This window comes from Neopelma chrysocephalum, unplaced genomic scaffold, assembly GCF_003984885.1.
Source record: "Neopelma chrysocephalum unplaced genomic scaffold, ASM398488v2 Primary Assembly neopelma1_77, whole genome shotgun sequence".
Taxonomy (NCBI): domain Eukaryota; kingdom Metazoa; phylum Chordata; class Aves; order Passeriformes; family Pipridae; genus Neopelma; species Neopelma chrysocephalum.
In genome coordinates this window covers 4019086-4040418 of record NW_020897738.1, presented here as the reverse complement: position 1 = coordinate 4040418, position 21333 = coordinate 4019086, and the positions used below count along the sequence as shown (strand labels likewise).

The window sequence follows — 21333 nt, the reverse complement described above, 5'->3', positions numbered from 1 at the left end:
ATCAGTAAGTGGGGCATATTTAAAGGAAATGGGCAGATTTCAACACTACATCTATAACTAGTTTATTGCTGGTGTGTTCCTCTCTTGCCCTTATAATTTATGTTGAAAATGATAAATGAGGGATTGATGATTCTGGCTGGTTCATGAATAATCAGGTTATTTCACTGCGAAGCCCCAGGGGAAGGTAATGTTTCTCCAATCCTCCATCAAAGAGAATGCAGTTTGCACGCGCGTGTGTGTCTGTTGCTCATTCCTCCGCTGCTTTCTGTGTTTTTTGGCGTGGTTTTGCACCCTCCCTCTGCAAGTGTGCATATGCCCACGCATTCCCACAGCACATCCCAGTGCCAAAATGTTTCCCAGTCTATGCAGTGCCTTGGCATCATGAATAGCAGCCAGGCACGGGGTGTTTGGAGCAGTTGGCTCTCCAGAGCAGGAGGGGTGAATGTCTCAGTGGCCTGTGATGAGAGGCTGCATGGCCAGGGTGCAACCAGGAGCTCCAGGGAGGTACATGGAGGGCCCTGACCACAGCAGTCAACTTGGAAGAAGCCCTGATCCCATTTGTATTTCAAGGAGCTGCAAATAGCCACTGGTCTCAGGATTTGCTTGGGAGACAGGAAGAACCTTGAGGAGATGATTTGGATGTTTATGTATATAGAAATGTCTAATCACCAGTCTCAGAACAGGCTAAGGAAGGGAATCTGGTGGTGGTTAGCCAGAGAGGAGGATATTTTTATGCTAGAAATGTGCTGTCCGCCTGTTTGTAGGGTAGGAAGGATATGATGAGAATCAAAGGCTTGGCAGGATGAGCATTTTCATCCTCGTAGATGTGAACTCCCCATCTGTCTTGAACTCCAAGGCGTGGAGCTGTTTAGATCCAATATCATTATTAGAAGCAGAAAGTAGAGCTCATAAAACTCCCTTCTTACACCCCAAAAAAGCAATTCCAGGACCCTTTATCCTACTCGAGAACAAGCCATTCCTGCTGGGAACATGGCTGGGCACATTGCCAGGGGAAGGAGACTCGGTGCTTTGGCAGAAGCTGCACAGGCCTGTGGCAGGTCCTTGCTCCTCTCCAGTGTCACCAGACCAGGGGATTTAGAAAGAGGCAGGCGAGCTGGGGATGGACAATGTGGTGGCAAACCTGCATGGCCAAGCCACGTTCCATGGGCCTTAGGGTAATTGCAGGGGCTGAACCTGTGGTGGGAATCACTCCCCTGAGGAATGGGATGAAAACCAGCACTAGACCCACATCTTACCACAGCTGGGCAGACACTGATGAGGGTAGCTGGGAGTGCCAGCCTGGGAAGTCCCCATCCCACCACCAGACCAAGCATCCAGAGGCCCCATGCAGCCACCCTGTGGGCTCGGCTGCTGAAGCCAAGATGCCCCCTGAGGCACTGAACCTGCTCTGTGTCACAAGGAGGTCACAGAGCTGCATCTAGAGCATGCCAGGTGGGTTCAGGCATCCTGGGATAGCTGCTGGGGGAGGCAGTTGTGGAGCCACAGGGTGAGCTGCCCAGGGGACAGAGGTCTATCTGCTGTGACAGTCTCCCATCCCATGTCTGCTTTCCACAGAAATGGATTAAGTGACAGTTCAGCATCCTGTGCCAGAGGAGACAGTTTGAGTAGATGGCCATGCTACACATCAGTCCGGGACTGCTGCTGGTGATTCCTTCGCATTGGAACAGATTCATGACATTTCTGGGGACAATACAACCTCCTGCTGCTTGGCACTGCCTCGATCTTCCAAAGAGACTTCTGCAGGTCCAGGCTGTGACGTTGCCATCTGCTGATGGAGACCAGACACCAAGCCCAAGGTCTTGAATGTGGTAGTCTCAAGCTGATGGTTTGGCAGCAGGGGGACGTTTTTACTGCTCCAGTATCAGGTAAGGCTCTTTCTCTGGCAAGTCTTTCCATTATTTGTTGACTGTAAATAGCTGTGGAATGAAATTTGATGAAGGCATCTATTGTTTCCTTACAACTCTGCTTTGTTGAGTGGAATAGGAATCCCAGCATGTGGGTTTTTATTATTATTTAATTTGTAGCTGCCCATTACCAGCAAATTCTTTTAGGTGAGGCTTTTGGCATTTTACACTCAGCATTCTTGCTGTCTGTAAAACCAGCCTAAACCTTTCCTTCTGTTCATAAAGGCATCTACTTTAAATTCAAAGTCCATCCATTATAACTTCAGCACCTTGTAATCCCTCAGAGATATGTGCAATTACTGTCTGAAATATCCCAGGAGCAAAACTAATACCAAGCATCATCTGCTTAAATTTACAACATCCAAATAGCACAGTAAAAGCCACTAGCTTAGGGGTTAGCTCATCTGAGCACACTTGCCAAAACACATATCCTGCATCTAATACTGCTTTTGCTGCTGAGGATTTAGCTGCCACCTCAGGAATCTTCATTGGACAGCATTCACATTTTATGGTTTTATTTAAATAGCAGGAGTGGATGCACATGTCCTTCATCTGGCATTTGGGTATCAGCCAGTGAACTCGCCCAGCCTGCACATCCCCTGCCTTCTTCACATCCTTGTGTTTCCTCAGGTTCTTAGGCATGAGTGTGTCTCCCCCATCCTTCATCCTAGGAGCAGTTCACACATGATTTGTGTCAAAATGCTTGGGATGTGGACACGGGCACTTCCCTTGCAGCTGAAGCCTCTTGCATACCATGGCTTTGCTTCTCCTTTCCATTCCTTAGAGTTTAACAGCCATTTTCATCCAAGCCTATTGACTTCATCCCTATAAATCCAATATGATTTTTCCATAAGGATTAGTGTCAGATTCTCCCTGCAGACATCTTGGGTCTTGGAAGACAGCAGAGCACTCTACTAATAGCTGGCTGGTGAGCCTGAGGCATTTACAGCAATGGGTTTAAAATGCACTTTATGGTTTTAGCGCCGATCCAGCCTATCCATTGTCATGATTTGGAAAGTCAGGACATAGCAGGGGTCCCAATACCGTACTAGGTTGTGGATACCTGGATATGAAATAAGCATTGTGTTGGTTCTTCCTTCCCTTGAAGGCCACGAAAAAGCTGGGAGAGGAATTGTCTAGATCAAACACACCAAGGCTTCGTAGATGGGTAGAACAAGATGAAGGAAGAAGAGGGGAAATTTAGAGCGAAGAAATGGTAAAACTGCCAACCAGTGAAATCTGGAAGGGTCAAACTGCCTCTGCAGGAAGCAGAGTTCTGCCTCTGCTTTTCAGTTTTCCCTGGGCACGTGTGGTAGAGCAGGTTTTACACATCACAGCACTGACTGACTGTGCCACAGCCACCCGTCCATGGGGAGCTGGGCTGAAACCCACAGAAGGGAGGGACACACCAAAAATATGCCCTCTGGATGGGAAAGGGGCATTAGGTACCAAATAAAGGGATAAGGAAGAGGAAGGAAACTCCAGATACATCAGCATGATGGTTTGAGCATTTTATTATGATATATAAATTTTGTCTTCTTAAATTACTCTCTATGAGTTGAACAGAAAGGGATTATGGTGGAGGGGGAATATACAAAAATAAAAGGATATTGTGAACTACTGCATCACCACATATACAACAGTAAAGTACTTTACAAGCACTTAGAGAATCAGACTTACAAAAATAAAAATATGACACATCCTTATGCATTTCCACCACTTATTATGTTCTCCTTCTCTAACCTTCAGACACCTTTCAACCCCATCCTCAGGTCACGACTCACATGGTAGGATACTTTGCTCATTTTGATGACCATCACAGTATCTGAAAAAGAATTAGTGCCTCCCAGGACTTAAAAATTCAAATGGTTATAGGAAAGCTTTAGGGGAGATATTCAGAACAGATCAATTTGTGAGTGGCCAGGTGATCCTCAGGGAGCAGAGTTTATCTGGCAGTAGAAATCTGAATATCCCACAACAAGATCCATCATCCCCTATAAAGCATCTCCCATCTCCCCAGAGGCACAGCTCTGTGCATGTTTGCTTGGCACACACACAGTAAGTACCCTGTAAGCCTGGGGAACACTGATGGTCACAGACTTCAGTGGGACTCAATGACTGTGACAGAGGATGGATCTGATTTTGTTTCAGCTCCAAAGAAGGCAAGGAATGCCTCTTCCTACAGGAAAAAAGGCAGGTTAAAACTACAATGGCTAAATATCCTAGCTCACAGTGTCCACACGTAGAACCATTTGCCTCTAGACCAGACTCACACAGTCTTTAGTCTTCAGTTTGCTCTACAAAGTCTTTTGCTCATTAGCCTTCTGTGACCTTTCCAATTTTTTAAGACACACTCAACATAAATAGTAAATAGCATTCACTTCTCTGACCAGCAGCTCACTCAAACACTGCTATCAACACCCAAACCCCATTTTCATCATTCCCAGAAATGTTGCACCAAGGGTGCAAATCTGTCTGTATTTCACATTGAGAAAAGTAGAGTTGGCTTAGGAAGGAAAAAAAAAGGAAAAGGCAAAAAATAAAGATAAGCAGTAAACTGTTTTGGTCAAAGTTGTTCTCTGTGGTTTGTGCAAAGTATTCCACAGCTTTTGAAAGTTCAGTATTTAGTTAGGGTTTTCTCTTTTTGGCCCCAAATGTAATGACAGCAACGCAGGCAGACCAGACACCAGCACGCTCTGTTGCATTCAGGGGCAAAAGAATCACAGGAATGAAGGGGGTGAAGGGGAACCCCCCACCTTTGGGACAGTGAGTTTCCATACTGAAAAAAATCAATCTTACCCCCAAATCCCCCCCAAAAAGAAAGATGCCTTCTGTGAAAGTTTTTGATCTCAAAAATAACTCGTGATGGACAATAATTCCAAAACGCAGAGTCTAACTTTACCCATCAGGCTTACAGGACTGTGGGCAACATGTACATCAGGATGCCAGGGAGAAATTGTGCAGCCACAGTCAGAGCTGCTCAAGGAAACTCACCTTTCCATGGTCTAAATGAATCACTTATATCTTTGAGAAAATATACAGGAATAAAGATCTGTTGGTTGAGATTAATAATGCTCCATTTAAAAGAAAAGCACCTCCCTAGTGGGACTAATCATTCCTTTTAGATGTACAAACATACTACAGGTATGGCACGAGGCACTTCTTGGCTGCTTGCAGCAATTCTTCATTGGCAACACACACACAAAATGCAGTTTCTGGTGTTTAAGCAAAACAAAACAAAGAAGTCATCACTTTTCCCAGTCATGGTAGGGCGAACTTTGGCTCTTCCACCACTGCCTAACCCAGCCACAGGGATGGGAGCAGCAGGGACAGGGTGGACAGGCAGGGTGGGATCTGTGCCCAGGCAAGGGCGAAGACTTGACCCTCTGTGCTTTCCTTGTCCTCAGGAAAAACAAAGTCCCTTTCCAGCGACAGCTTTTGCTGAGAACAAAAGCAGCTTGTGATGGGCCCATGGGATACACCACATAAGAAGGTATTTTTCAAAAATTTCTACAGATCTCAGGCAATGTCCCAGTTTGGATGTGGTCCAGGGTTGTAGTCCCACCACAGCCACCGTGGCCACACAGCTCAGAATGTGTTCAGCAGCCTAAAAACCCAAACCGCTCTCTTTTTTTTCCCCTAACATGGCAAGACCACAAAAGCTGCTTAAACTCGAAGGAGCAGGAGCATGTTAGGTCATTTCTAGTCTATTTGCAGAGAAAACAAAGCATGAAGCTTCAAAGAGGCCTGGCCTGGGTGTGTGGGACCCTCCAGTGCCAAGGATGCAGCTTTCCACTGCACCCTCCTGGGGGTCACATCCACCTGTGAGACTTTGCCTCAGCAGCCCCTGTCCCCGTGTGGTGAAAGTCCAGGCTGAGGTTCAGGTCTCTCTGCTGGATTTGTATTTGCACACTAGTTTTTTGGCTTTCCTTGAATTCTTTTTTTTACTGTTGTGGCCAATATTTAGGAAGCAGAACTAACAGTGGAGAAGGCTGGCAGAAGCCTGCAGCCAGTCATGATAAAGGAGATTTTTTCTGGGGAAAACCTGTCGTGCTCAAAGACCAATGTGATCAAAAATTGCAGCTTTGTGCTTGAAGCAAGGGAATAATCCAGCTGTTAACAGGAGCAAAGCCTGATGTATGGTCAGAACAGGGAGTCTCTGGAATCCCTTTGGCTCTGAGGCCAGCCTGTCTCCATGCTTGCTCAGTGGAGGTGCCTGCAATCTAATCTGTCATCATGCAGGGATCTCCTGGCCCTGCTTTGGAACCTGGATAACAGTGTTGCTCAGCTTGGAAACCTGCCCCCCTTTGTACAGACTCTCCTGGATGTGTGCAATGAGCCCTCCAGAGCCTTCACGTGTACCCAGGAAGGCAGGTGGGTATTTCCCCCAGTCCCAAGGCTCACTCAGCAACACTCGGAGAACAGGACAGACCTCAGGATGAACTAGCAAGTAAGTGCATCACCAACTTAACTGCACTGGGACAGGGACCATGTTCATCCTCGCATCTCCTCCCTGCTGCCTAAGCCAACTCCATGTTTGCTGGTGCCCTGGGGAGAAGGGTTGCTTCAGGCATAATAATCCCTTCAGAGGCACACGGTGCTTTTCCAGGCTTTGATGCTGACAGTCACTGACAGCAAAACCTGACCAATAACAAATATAATCCTTGTTTGTGTTGCTGTAAAGAATTCAACAGTAGGTGGAAGCCTTGGAAATCCTTTGAGAGGTTTCTCCCTACCAAGTGCTAACTCCCAGAGAAGCAGAGTTCATCACTGCCATAACACACGTCTTTCAGTGCTAATGATGCTTCAGCTGTCAGGATTCAAGTTTATATATAAAGACTTTATATTTACCTCTGGTGGAAAAACTGTGTTCCATTTTAAACAAGAGAACTCTGTTTCATAAAGGTCACAGTTCTGGTCACATTTACCAATTGCTTTTTGAAACTTATGGAAAGAGTATCTTTATAAGTCACTGTTTAATTTTACTATTTTTTCAAGTTTTTCAGATTTTTTTTTTAATCTTCGTGGGTTTGTGCGTCAACTGTTCTGGGCAATCAGCTACATCTTGTTGACATTGTTAATAGGCTTTCTGACTTGGCTGCTGAGCTGTGTTCTGAAATAACTCCATCAGACTCACAGCAAGTCAGGAACAAAATGGAAAGTTTAGAAGAGGGAAAGCTGGAAATTAATTTCCGGAGCTGTGTGGTTATTTTCTAAGTCTGAGCAGCATGCAAGAATTCTTGGTAAGATTTTTGGAGACAATTCTGTGCTATTTTCAAAAGTTATATGTTTGTGGGAATCCAATCTCTTGCAGATTTTCAGCAAGCTAGCAAAGTGAAGGGATACCAGGAAATGGGATTCATGAGTGGGGAATGGTTTACCTCAGGATGGCTGTACTGACTCCTGCTCACTCTGTGTTTCTTGGTCCTTTTGCAGAGACAGCTCAGCTGTTTGTGAAGTACCCGTTGAATTGCTACAGCCTGGATGATTTAGAAAGACCTGGACTGATTTGGGCTCTTCAAGCTCTACACAGAAATTTTGGCTGCTCCTCCACAGTCAGAAAAGCTGTCCATGCCACAAGTAAGGAAACAACTGAGAGGGTGAGTTAACCCTGCCCTGGGCTTCTTTGAAGCCAGAGATCATCTTCCTACCCTATGCTCTTCCCTGCAATAGTGCCATTCCCCGAAACTCAGAAGGGTTGCAAGTGCTTAAAGATCCCTGTAAACTGAGTGTTCAAGGCAGTGAACAGCACAGCACACTTGGACTGACAAAACTTTTGAAAAAGGGCAGTGGGTTCCTAAATCACTTGCTCAGTTTTAGAAACCAGCCCCCCACCTATTCAGTTTCCTCAGTCTCAGCCAGGCTCACAGAAGACATGACTGGGTCAGGGCAAGCCCTTCTCCCATCTCCTGGCTGTGCTGTGCCTTGCCATGGTACACAAACCCCCAGCGCCTTGCGAGAGCACCGGGCGCCTGTTTTTCTCCTTTTTCCTGGGGTGACAGTCCCCACTGCTCCCAGGAAGTTAGGCCTGAGGTGACTGCAGTGGTGTAATACTGCAGCTCCCTCTCAGATGAGCTGTTGGAGCAAGCTGTGGTGTATTAATAACCAACTCCTCTGCATTTCAGCTCTGAGACCTGGCCTGGTCTATGCCGGGCTGACCAGACGCTGACTCTGCAGTTGGTCTTCCCTTTGCAGAGATCAAAATAGCTCTGAATGTTACAGTGACTCTCACCTATGTGCTAGACGAGACCTACAGAGCTCACTAGGCTCTGCTACGGGTAACAGGGTCCTTGGTCGTCTTGATTTCATCTAAACAAAATAGATATGCTCGGGGAAAAAAAAAAAAAAAAACCAAAAACCAAAAAACAAAATCCAGATCATGAACATCAGGAATGTCGCAAAATACAAGCCAGCCTCTCTCACCGATCAAAACCATCCCGTGCCCTGCAAGCCTCCTCCCAGCCAGTTCAGCCTCACCCACGACGAGGTTGTTCTCCAGCCATTGATGTTCAGTCGCCATCCATGAAGGCCCAGCCAGAGGCCCGGCGAAGGCCGCGGCCTCCCGGAGGTCGCGCGGTTGCCGGGGCGGATCAGAGGGTCTCGCTGTAGATGACGCACGGGCTGGTTTCCTCACAGAGTTCCAGCTGCACGCTGGAAGCGAACCAACGCTTGGCACAACCCAAGCTGTAGCTGAGGGTGGTCCGGTAAATGTTCTTGGCACGCTTGGGAAAAATGATGGTTGTGCTCTGAAACCTCAGTGGCTTCTGGCGGGGCTCGAAGATCAGCTGGGACTTGTAGTTCCGCCAGGTGCAGTTGGGAGCAGCGATGATCGTCTCGCTGTAGGTGGTGACGGTGGGGATGGGGCCGTAGAAAATGTCGTCCCGGTAATGCTTCTCGGAGTCGTACTTCACCTCGGAATTGCACCTACAGAGGACAGCAAGGTATCAGGAATGCAGCCCAGGCAGTAAAGGAGATAAGACAGGCAGGGCTCTGCTCTGACCCTTTGAAGCTGGCAATGTTTATGATCTCTTACTGCATAGACACTGGGGCTGATGCCAACTCTACAACCCAAAGCAAGGACCGAAAGAGGACTTCGTCCTTCTGGTGAATCTTGGTGGAACCACCCCTTGCTGTGAATCCATCTCAGCATTTCTGCAGTGCATGTGCACAGGGAACCATGGTCCTGCCAGGGCAGAAAACACCTTGGTGCACAGGCTCCAAGCCACCCACTTCTTCCTCTGGCTTCCTCCACAGGCCCCACTCCAACCTCAGCTCAGCCCTGAGAGCTACACTGGAGGCAAACACCCTGTAATGGACTTGTTGAGCTGTCAAGGCTGTGTGTTTGTCTTTTTTCTTTGTAGTGCCTTGCCATCAGAGCACGAAGATGCCCAAGCTAGCTAAAATCAGAGTGCTGGGAGATGAGGGGTGAGGTTGCTTATTGGAGCCTACAGAAAATCCAAGCAACGGTGACAGAGAAGGTAAAGCAGTGGCCACTGCAGGCTACGGCTGCCCAATACCCACACCACTGGCCTCAAGGAAAGTGACCACCTGAACAGCCATATGAAGAACCCACAAAACCTGGAATGTCACTACCCTGCCTGTTTTCTGCAGGCATCCACAAGGGATGTAGGGACAGCAGGCCACATAAAGGGCTTTCCCTAGAATTCCTATCCACGAGGAACAGCAGGACTTTCACTGGTTTTCCCTGCTCCCCAAACGCTCCTCTAGCAATCAGCAGCCAAGGAATGTGCAGCTCCACGTAAAAAAGATTAAAAGCTGGGTGTGTGCTCGTCATTACCTCCACCCGGAGGGGGGCTGACTGATTGTGCACTGAGTGTAACCTGAGCTGCTGTAATGTATTTTGCACAGCCAGGGTGTAAGCAAGTCATTCAGCACACATAAAACACGACTCAGATGTAATCACCATAAAAACATGCCCGCTGGCAGTTCCTCAGCCAGCAGAGATTTACTGGGGTACATTTCCAGAGAGACGCTGCATCGGTTGAGGGAGGTGGGAATTTGCTTTACAGTCCTCCCACTGTCCCTGCCCCAAGCTGTGTGTAACTGCTCCAGGCTGTTTTCGGAGTACATTCCACACCAGCAAAAGAGGAAAAGAAGAGCAGAGACCAATGTTTATCCACCAGCCCCACAGGAGGGCAAAACATCTCCATCACTGCCTTGAGGGACCATCTCCTCACTAGGAGGAGCTCATTCAGTCTCTATGGACTGGTCTAATGTTGCTTTCTCTGCTGCAAGGGCTAACAAAAACAGATGCCAATTATAAGGGTGTTGCTTCTTCTCAAGATACAAGTCATCTGGGAACAGTATGAAGACTATCAGATTAGTTAGTGGAGCTATCAAGCCCACAGATGGTAATGGTTTTGTCTCATAGCCTTGGATTTGAGCTGGCCTTGGAAAGAAAGCTGCCTTCTGTTAAAACCTCCCTCCAGTTCTTGCCTCCTCCCCTTCACCTCCGCTGCTCTCAGTGTCTTTAATTCAGGCTTTATTCTCCCACCTGTCCCTCCCTTCCCATCAAAATAACCATGACTCCCATTTATAAACACATTTTAATTTTTGGCAGAAGGAAAAGCACCAGGAAAAACACAGAAATCCCCACCTACCCACCCAATCCCATCTGTACCTGATTTCCTGCACGGGCTCGGGGCTGACCTCAATGCTTTCTCCAAAAAACACAGGGTGCATTCGAGGCCTTATCTCTGGCATGGACGGGTTCAGGAGCAGGTAAGGCATCTGCAGGAAAGGAGAGCACAGCAAGTGGGACACACCAGATGAGGTTCCAAATGTGCTGTGGCTGGCAGCTGAGCAGCCTCATGCGACACTGTGGACTGCCCTCACCTACCAACACCTCCCAGGTACGTGACTCTGCCCAGATCTCTGGCACTCCATGCTGCAGTATCTGCTTGTTGAAACTTAGCCCTTCTTTTCCTTCTTCCTTTCCTGTTTCTTATAGGAATTGCAATTGTTTGGGGATTTTCTTTAGCCCTGGTATTACCTTTACTATTATGAATTAACAAGCCTTACAAACACTTGAAGTGCACCAGCATGGAAAAGTGCTCCACATCTGACCTAACACAGATATGGGGCTTAAGTCTGCTGATTTAAAGGATATAGGTCTACTTAAGCGATGTGTATTTATATTTATATGTATATATATGTGTGTGTTTGTGTATATGTATATATACATATATATATGTGTGTGTGTATATATATCTCTTACACTGATCCAGCAGAGGAAGTGGGAGACTTGCTGTTGCTGAAGTCTCTGTGCCAAAAATGGCTCTCATGCTCCAAGGGATATTCTAGTTAACCATGCACAGCTGAGGGTGGGGTGAGACACTGGGGCACCTTGTGGCCTCTGCAATGCAGGAAACCAGTTTCAAGCCAGGAGTTTATAATGAATGGAGCTGCTCCAATTCATGACACCAAAAACTGGATTTTTAAGACTAACTGCACCCTGAAGTTACTACTCTGACAAATTGTCACAGTCCAGCCTAAGCTCCTCTGCCCACCACAGAAATGAGTAATCCCAGTTCTCTATACTGAGGTGCTCCTAAACATCAGTTCCCACATATAGAGATCCTGTGTCTGGTGCCTGGACTAAGCCCAGCAGCTAATTAAGCCTAATCCTGCCCTCCTGGAAAAATGTCATTGCATGTTTCAGTCCCTGCCACTACTTCTCTGTCAGCAGATATTTATGACCCACAGGGACACGGGCTTTCTTTAAAGGAGAGGCCCGGCAGCCTCTGTGCAGGGTGTCTAGATGCCTGAAAAGCTCATGGAGTTTTCTACTTTCTACCATGCAGAGGCCATATGTGCTACAATCACAGCCACATTTCACCCGTGTAATTCTGCAAGAGCATCTCAGGACTCACAGAATCCACTGACAATAGCTGAGGATACAGCTCTTGTATTGGCTTGCCCATCCCAGGCCTCTCCCTTCCACTTGCCCCAGCATCTTCTGTTTGGGTGGCACAAGAGACAACACTGGAGCTGTGACCTGGTTCTACTGGCAGCACTGGGAGAGGTTCTGCAGCCTGTGCCCTGCCCTGTACACTGTGGAGGTCCCCAAATGCTCAGCAGAGTGTCCCCCAAGCTGGTGTTAACTGGCAAAGCCCTGCTGAGTCCACTCAACAGCATCAGCTCCCACTAGCTGAGGTCTGGTTTTCTCTTGTGGTTTGGACTTTCTGCCTCAGGCTAAGTCAAAAAAATGTCACTGCTCCATCTGAATTCACCAAGCCCTTCAATTCTGTGTCCCAAAACCACAAAGCTGTTTATTCTTTCCATACTGAAATATCCCTGCACTTTACTACTGTGTAAAGTAGTGCTATAAAGTAAGATGGCCAACCTCTCTTTTTCATTGAGTATTTCTGTTCCATTGTCAGAGGAGGACAGTATTTGCATAGGTATGGGGGGGGAGAAAAAATATAGGTGCATATGTGTATATATATATATATATATATATATGTATGTATGTATGTATGTATGTATATGTTTACCCTTCCTACCAAACACTGGCCAAAAGGCAAAGTTCACTTCTCGATTGCTTTCAACACTCTTGACAGGGGAGGGCAAGGGGAGCCTTTCTGGTCATAAATAAACCTCTTTGCTTCTGAAATGTGAATTGTTTACATCAGACAAGCCTCAATTCACAAGGGTGCAGATATCCAGCTTTTAACAGTCTGCACATGGCCAGAGCTCTTTCTAAAGACATCTTGTACACGAGAAGAGGTTCATTTGGGTGCAGGAGTCAAACACCATGTGGACAGGCACTCATGGGCTTTGTGAACAGCAGGCAGGCTGCCCTTTTGGGGGTTCACCTGCAGAGAGCTGCAGAGTGCTTGAACGGGCGAAGGAAGCCAGGCTGGGGATATGTGTCCCTCCTTTAAAGAAGCATTTTCAAAGAAGCCATTTCAGTGCTTCCAGGCAAACAAGTCTTCACACTTCTTGCTAACAAATGCTGACACTAAGTGTGCTCTAAACATCCCCAGGATGTGGGAGGCGAGGTCCTTCCTGTGTCTTAGCTGGCACATTGCTGGGGCAGCTGGCCCCCAGTGTTTGTACAGCACAGACTCCCAGCCCGCCGTGCCGGGGGTGCCGCTCGGTCAGAGCGTGGGCACCGCGGCCAACGCGTCTGTGGAAAGCACAAGTCCCACAGCAGGGAGCAGGAAACAAGAACGTGCCGCAGAAACAATACCGGCGTGCACCGAGGAATGGAGGCGCTGGCATGCATGACTGGAAGCAATCGGAGTCAAAAAGCTGCCACTGAACTCGGTGAGAGCGGGATTAAATCTTCTCCAGGTTAGTTCTGGATGGAGTGGTGATGAGAGTATTTCCATTGTGGGTTATAGTTTACCTCGCTCTGGGTAGGGAAGGGTGACAACAAGCACTTCATAATGCATTTCATATGCTATAAACAGGCACCAACCTCAGAACTGCAGGCTTGGCCTAATTTAGAAAGCTGGAACAACTGTGGACATTGGCAAGCCAAAGCCAGGACTTCTACTGCCCGTCAATACCATTACAGACTCACACTTTTCTTCCACAAGTAGTACCGTGAGTTGCTGCAGGTCAGAAACCTTGAAGTGACCTGGAAGTCTGCACAGGGAAGATGTAAATAACTTACAAGGCATGGCCTAAAAATAGAGATCATCTGTAGGACGCTGCAGGGTGCTCAACAAACAGCAACTGATTTGCTTGCACAGCATGAAGGGGTCACTAAACAGTAAGCACAGGTTTTACACAGCAGGGACTGAAAGGCACTTCAGGTGACATTTCGTTTCCCCTCCAGTGATGTTCTGAAATGTCGGCTCCTGCACCTCACCTGGAGCTGGGAAGCAAGGAGCAGGGGACATGAGCTTTCCAAAAGATCTGTCTTTGGGGCTGAAATGTTATATGCTTGGCACGTGTCAAAAGCTGGCTTTTTGGCAAGAGTTTGATACCAGTTCCTTCCATACTGTTTTAAGGTAAAAACAAAACAAAAATGTTCTGCCTGTCAAAAAATACTGATTCAATTCTTTCTTCTTCTGCACAGGAATGGTTGAAAGAAGAGGAGCACTGGACTGCTGCACTCCCTTGAAAAAATTATGATCCCAGGCTCGTTTCTAGCAATCACTTGGTGATCTCCAGACACCTCACAAATAAGGTGGGTTTCTGTATTGTCCGGCACCACAGATGGGCTGGCAGGGAGCAGAGCTTGCTGCCACTACTGGGGGTCACTGATGGTGAAGAGGAGAAGCCCACATCACTTTAGACCAGGCTGTCTACAAGGGATGCACAGCTGAGGTCTGTCTATCCAAGAGTTGCTCTCCTGGAACACTGCAGTAGGAGACCTGATTCAACTGTCCTCAGTAATTGGAGCTGTGCTGGTACTTACCAGACACAGCTCTGCAAAAGCCACCACAACCCTGTCAGGTTGTGCAGGGACATGCAGGGACAGGAGGTAGTCTGGTAGTCCAGGAGGGTTGAGGAGAGGAAAGGAACGACACTGGAGAGACCAAATAGTGACCCCATGTGTAGACATTATGCCCTCAAAACAGATCCAAGGTGACTATTAAGCAGTAAACATGTTATTATTTTTATTTCCTTTCCAGCACGTAATTTGTTTCAACCAGCAAAGAGTTACAATATTATTAAAAAGATGAAGTGCTTTCTTGTTCGGCTGCATTTTTCCCTCTGCCTCTTCCCTCTGATGTCTTTCAGGCATGTAACGGCCTGGGCAGCTAAACTCTGCTTTCTGCAAGTAGCAGATAGATAAACACAGATAAAATTGGTTGCTGAACGGAATTCAACCTACAGCTAAACGGCAGCACTGACTGTTCTTTAGCTTTCAAATTCTAGGCAGCAAAGCAACAAAAAGGAAAGGAAATTAATGTGATTTGAAATACATAAACCTCCAAAGCGTTTCCCCAGAGAGCACGAAGAACCAGAACTGACCGACTCCTTTTGCTACGGTCATTATGGGGAAGGCACTAAGATGTGGCATTAGATCTCTAGGGAGTGTAAGGGGAAACGGTTTTCCAATTGTCAGAGCTACAAACAGGATATGGCTTCCCAAATTCCCAGCTCCTAAGTTAGCCAGGGCATAAGCAAATCTCTCACCACATTTTCCCCCTATGGTAACATGTCAGGTCCATGAAAATGTCACTTTACTCAGCTGTTATTTACAGCTATAATGAAAGATCTGGCTGAGTTATTTGACACACATCTACATTCTCCGCTCTGGAAGATAAGCAATATTTGTTTAACAGACCATTTATTTTCCCAGTATCTACACGTATTGCACATTACGAGTAATTTATACTAGAGCCGGATGAGATTATATTGGGAGGTGATAACAGTAAATGCAAACCTCAGGTAGAAGGCAGGGCTTTATTATTTCAAAGAATTACATCTTTCCTGCTTATCTCCCTCTTTTATTTCAAGTGGGAAATGTGTGCTGCTTTGCTTACTGTCCACAGGGTTATGCAGGGACGCAATGGAAATTCAACAGCTAGAAGACATCACCCTAGATGTCTGCCATCACAGCCACATTTTTCAGAGCAGATGATAAGATCCTGATGCCCGTTTCCCTGATCTGCCCAGAAGGGACATCTGTCACAGCCTGCAGATCAGGTGAGGCCCAGAGCCATTCCTCTCCTTCGCGGCTGGCATTGAACCAAGGAGGAAGAGGAGCGGGTGCGTGTCCAGAACTTGATGGAGCTGAGGGACAGGGGACAGGCAGGTGGGGTCAGCCCTTGCCAGGCAGAGGCCACAGGTGTGGAACTGAAAACACTACCAACCCCTGCCGGGGGAATTCCTGCAGGATCCGGCCCTGTGGGAGTGGTTCAGAAGTGGGTCAGGATGCCAGGCTGCCAACGCCAACCCCTGAGGCAAGCCCTGCTGTGGTGCCAGATGGGTGCCTTGCTTCCCACACAAGCCTGGGGCTTTCCCCAGAGCTGCTGGGACCCACGTGGCCTTGGAGAATCACATCACCTGCCTCGTGCAGGCTGCAAGCTGGCTCAGGTTGGGGTGCTCACGTGTCCTTTCACTGCAGGTGTTGGCAGGTCTGGAAGTTACATATTGCCTGGAAATCCTTTGATGGCCATGTTCCCTACCCAGCCCCTACAAGACAGCCCCCTGTTCTTCCTTGGGCACTTCCAGTGTAGGACAAGATGCTGGCTCTGTGGCCCAAGGGCTCTGTTAGTTAGGATGTTAGGAGGAGATGTTCTGGGTTTGTTGGGTTTTTTTTAATATCGGCCTTAAATCCAACAGGGTTGGCACACACGCTGACACGGACCCCGTTGTTGGGACCATGCCTGTGAAGGCTGTGCCAAGGGGCAAGGTCTCCTCTGTGCTTCAGATGAAGCTGGAAACTCTTCCCACCACGAGATTGATTCTGGCACCACACTGTTGTCCAACAAGCTCCTGAATGTAAGTAGAAATTCCCTGTATCCCTGCAGCTGATTCACTAGGATGTAGTCCCACAGAAGTCAGTGCTCAGTCAAGCAGGTTGAATGCACAAATACTTAAAAGTCTTTCAAAAAGGAACTTGTTGCAGTGACAATAGTTCCCTTCACTGTTGGGAAGGAACACCAAGTCTGCTGCTTCAAGAAGGTACGACTGATAGTTCTGCAGATGAATGTGATCCTGATCTCCCTCAATATCCATTAGGAGTTGTGCTGATGAATGCAAAGCATTTATTTCAACACAGGCTAAAAAACAGTTCTTTTAGCCTAAAACTACATCCCAGGGCAACAACAACAGGGAAAAGTCTAAGCAGATCTGGCTACTTTGATGTCATTTCATTCTCTACCCTTTCAGCAACTGCTTCTTTGTGCATATTATTAGAGATTTATTTCATTGTATTTATGTTCCTTTTGGCCCAACTTTATGGGCACAGCCTAGAGAATTCAGTAACCCAAGTCATAAGAATCAATTTAATCATGTTTCAGATTTAAGAGGCAGAACTAGGTAAAAGTCACCTTCTATTTTCCTTAGGATATTTGCACTTAAGCACAAAACACTTGACAAATTCCCTATATGGACTTTATTTGAAGAAATAAAAGCCAATTTCTCCTTCACTGCAAGTAAAATGAAAAAAAAAAAAGTCCCTAAATGGTGTTGAACTTGTGGTATTTATGACTCTGGCCCAAAATTGCCTTTCATATTTTCTTGGATCCCAAAGCTGTTCCCAAATTGGCTGGTTAAATGTGAATAAATGGTGCATTGTCTTTGAAACAAAGTTGTGCTTATTAAAGAGTAGAGAGTTTACTTTTTCAGAGTCACAGTTAATAACACAGAGCAGAGAGAGACAGATTTTAAACACAAGAAAGTCCTCGATAAGGGCATGCAATCTCCTTTTAGTCAGCATGAGCAGAAAAATTCTGTAACATATTTGTGAAGTTGGAGCAAAATAGCTGACTGCAAAATGAACCAAATGGGCTCAGACTGGTGGTTTGATAGTTCTGCAGCAAAGAATAGTATGAAATACTTCCTGCAGATCTGGAATGTTGTTTTCTTCACCTGACAGCAATTTATTGTTACTGTACATACTGGAACTTTGGCCGTTACTGACTGAGTTTCTGTGAGGTTTTATAGTATTCTAACACAAAGAGTGCAGGCTGCATTCTTGGCTCTGTCATGTTTGTAAGCAAAACAAACACTAATATAACAGTCAATTTAAAAAGGCATTTCTTGGTGTGCAAATAGCTGCAATTATTGATTTGCCAATTTTGCATGCTCTGATGAACTGCAGAGGAGTAGAGTTAAACAGAAGCACATTCATGGATTGCATAACTGCTCATAGATCTGCAAGTCCTTGTTAAACAGCAAGATTAAAGCTAATTAGACACTGCAATTTAGAAGTATGAAGCAAGCAACGCTCTTCGTATTTTTCCTGCTTTAATAACAGCTGCGAGCACAGTATTTGCAGGGTGGAATTGAGAAGAAGTGAAACTCTCTGTACAATCAAATAGAGTGAAAGTTCCTACTTACTTCATTATTTTGCAGTGCACCAAACAGAGTTAAAGAGCACAGTCCAGCACCACTCCAAACAATACAGTCCAAGTGGTTTCAGTGTTTGGATGCCTGTAACCTTCTGTACCTCCTAAAAGCACGAAAATACCCCCAATGTATGGAACCCATACTCTAAGGCAGGAGCCAAGGGCTACCCTTGCAATGCGATACAAAATTTGGAAGCATGTACAGTGTGAGTTTCTCTGAAATCTGTAAAATGTTGATTTATGATCAAAATAACTGGAAAACCTATTTTTGCCTTACATATATCACAGGAATAACTTTTTTTTCCCTGTAGGAGTCAAGCACTGAAACTCTGAGTCCTAATAGCCCGTGAGCTGAAATAAATTTTCTCCTGTTCTTTCATCTTCAATATCTAAGGGCTTTCTTGGGTGGAGTGGTGGCCAACTCTCATACTACTGGAACAGAAACTGTCATATCCCTATTACAGAGCTCTGCAGACACCTCCACCCCAGCTGTTTTCTGGTCCAGCAGCCTCCATTCACCTTCCTCCCACATTTTATTTTACAGACACATAGCAACAGCCTGATCCTGCCAAATCAGAGGTGTATGGGTAACTCTTTGTACATAAACAGTCCCATCAAGATGGCACACACGCCCCAGGCATCTGCAGGTAAGGCTCCATATTTGGAACCGCGGCGTGAGTAGGTTTTGAGATTTGATTTTTGCAATAACACCTCACGCTCTCCCCACTGTAGTCTGGTGAGGAGGAGTCACTGTTCATGGGGAAGGCTTTGGCAGGTTCAGGAGTAAAAGGCAGTTTTCAATAATATGCTAAAATAGCCTTAGAACTTGAGAAAGTGCACGAGGGTGTGAGAAGTCATTGCAAAATGCTTCTATGGGGAAGAAGTCTTTGAATTGTCACTGATCCATAGGTAGGTAAATTTTTCTCATAGAAAGATTTGTGCCACAGTTTCTATTCAATATAGAAGCCAATTAACTGTGTTGAATACACCTACAAACATCTTTTATATATGTTTAAAAAAATTTTAAAGAGCCCTAGGGAAGAACTTTCATCATCCTTTAAAAGCCTCCACCACCATTGCTTATACTCTGAACTTTGTGTTTTAAAAACAGTTTTTATAGCCCAGGGATAGAAATAAACAAATATAACAGAATAATAGTCATAATAAATCTACCCAAATAGTAGTGTACAGTGAACCGCTTCGCTGGCACTGCATCAGGCTGACTGAAATCTGCTGTGCTCTGCCAGCTGAGCTTACAAACCACTGCCCCTGCTCTGCTCGGCCGTCAAGAACACAAACCCTTCACTCCACAAAGCCCCGCTCCAGCAAAGGGCGGCAGACACGGCCTGCCCCAGCCCCTGTCCCAACTCCTCGGACACTCATCCGTACCCTGCCCCAGCTAACAGGCAGTTCTGTCTTTCTTTCAGACAGGGCTCCAGCAAAGGTGGCTACGCGCTCCTCACAAAACAGATGTGGGATGCCAGGATGGCTGGGAGCCACATGCCCCTGCCTTGGTCCGGATGGATGCAGCTCCAACCTGCACCTACCAGGCATCACAGTGTCACTGAGGAGCAATTACACTTGTCTGTTCCGAAGGTAAGGCAGGGGAGCCTGTTTCAGACCTGGGTTTCGCTCCCACACCGTTATTACGAGTTTACCCAGCCAAACTGCCAACACTCTTGTGAGCGTATCCGAAAACCCCGCCTGGCACTGGGCCAAGCCCTGCCTGGCACAGCAGCGGCGGTGCCAACACCGGACTGCAGCTGCCACGGGCAGCCCGAGAGCCCCCGGCCACCGGCGCGGGGGGACACGGCCGGGGGTGTCCCGGCAGCGGGCACAGGCGCCCTCCTGGCTGTCCCCCACGCCGGGGCTCGGCCAGCCTTTCCCCCCCGGGGCCCGGAGAGGACAGAGCCCGGCGCCCGGGTCTGGCTCTTACCACTTTGCCGTCCTTGGCCTCTCGCCGGTGCCCCGGGGCCGGGGGGTCCGCACCGCCGCTGCCCCCTGCCCGACCCTCACCGGGCGACAGCGAGTAGAAGGGGGGGCTGGGGCTGGGGGGCAGCCCCGAGTCCGGGCTGTCCAGCAAGCCTTCCCGGCTCTTCTCCTTCAGGCTCTCGTCCATCCCTTGCAGCTGGAGGTGACCTACCATGTCTGGGGGGCAGCGAGGGGGCCGCGGCGGGAGAAAATCCTCCAGGGCCGCCCGCCGCGGAGGGAGGGAAGGGGAAGGGACGCCGGGGGGCCCCCCCTGAGTCCCGACCGCCGCCACCAGCCCGCTGGAACCCGGTGCCGCGCGGGGCAGCGCCAGCATCGGCCGGACCGGGGTGCCCCGGCCGCCTCCCCTCCACCGGCCCCGGCCCTGCCCGCCCGTCAGGCGCTCCCGGGGAGGGGAAGCCGAAGCCCGATCCCCCCGCCCAGCCCCGCGGGGACGCGGCCGTGTACGCGGGGCGGCCCCGCCGGCAGGGAGCGCTGGGCGGGACGGGGGACGGGACAGGGACCGGACGGGGACGGGATGGGGACGCGCCGCGCTCCTCCACACGCTGCACCGCCCGCCCGCCGCCTCCCGGCGGCCCATTTATCCGGAGAGGGTGGGAGGGAGCCGGGGAGCGCCCTCCCCTTCCCCCGGCCCCCCAGCTCTGCCCCGGCCACACGTTCCCGGGCGCTTCCCCGGCGCGGAGCGCGTTCGGCGCCGCCCGCCCGCCCTGTCCCTCCCGGGCGTCGGGAGAAGGGCTTCCTCACCCACCCACCTATCCCAACCTGTCCTGGGCTGCGGCTTCCCTCCGCTCAATCCCTCGCTGCTGTCAGTTTTCCCTCACTTATGTCTGATTTTCCCCTCAGTTCTGATTTTCGTACTTCTTTCACCCCCACATCCCCAAAGTAGCTTTTCCCTTCAGTGTCGTGGTGTGTGGGCACCAGGGAAGAGACTCTCTCAAGAGCCATCATCTCTCTTTGCTTTGAGGTGGCGAAGGGTGGCTTCGCCAAGGCAGCTGGTCACTGTGGCAGTCTTGGTCCCTGTGCCACCATACCCTCGTGGTGGCTCTCGTGCCTCCTCCTGTACCTTCACACCTCTTTCTTTGGCTCCACAGCTGCTTGTCTGCTACCATGGATGTGGCCTCTCCATCCCACCCATCATGTGTTCGAGAAAACCATAAACGCCGTGGGAGAGCATCCCAAATCCCAGCACAGCCTCTAGCCAGGAGGAGCATCATGTGCCAGAGGCGCTGCCAGCACTGAGGTGAATGTAGAGTCCATATCAACCCTCAGGGTTCGGGGAAGCAGTAGCGGTTAAACAGGTCAGGCTGGCTGAAGCCAATATGGTCATTTATTGCACAATAACTGGCTGATGCTAATGTTACCTTGTCCACAGCCTTGGTTGTGTTTTTCTCATCATGTTTTCTCTCTTCATAGAGTCT

General features: G+C 48.3%; 1 protein-coding gene across 2 annotated transcripts in view; it reads right to left on the bottom strand.

The window, feature by feature from the left end:
• Nucleotides 1–20383, bottom strand: part of LOC113970583 (refilin-A-like) — a 29301-nt gene extending 8918 nt beyond the window's left edge. For both annotated transcript variants that reach the window (XM_027689674.1, XM_027689675.1), the window contains exons 1-3: nucleotides 19863–20383; nucleotides 10567–10676; nucleotides 8403–8849 (exon numbers count right to left, since the gene is read on the bottom strand). In XM_027689674.1, coding sequence (XP_027545475.1) covers nucleotides 8516–8849; nucleotides 10567–10676; nucleotides 19863–20231 — 813 coding nt within the window. In that variant the 5' untranslated portion in view covers nucleotides 20232–20383 and the 3' untranslated portion in view covers nucleotides 8403–8515. The remainder of the gene's footprint in view (nucleotides 1–8402; nucleotides 8850–10566; nucleotides 10677–19862) is intronic.
• Nucleotides 20384–21333: the final 950 nt, after the last annotated feature.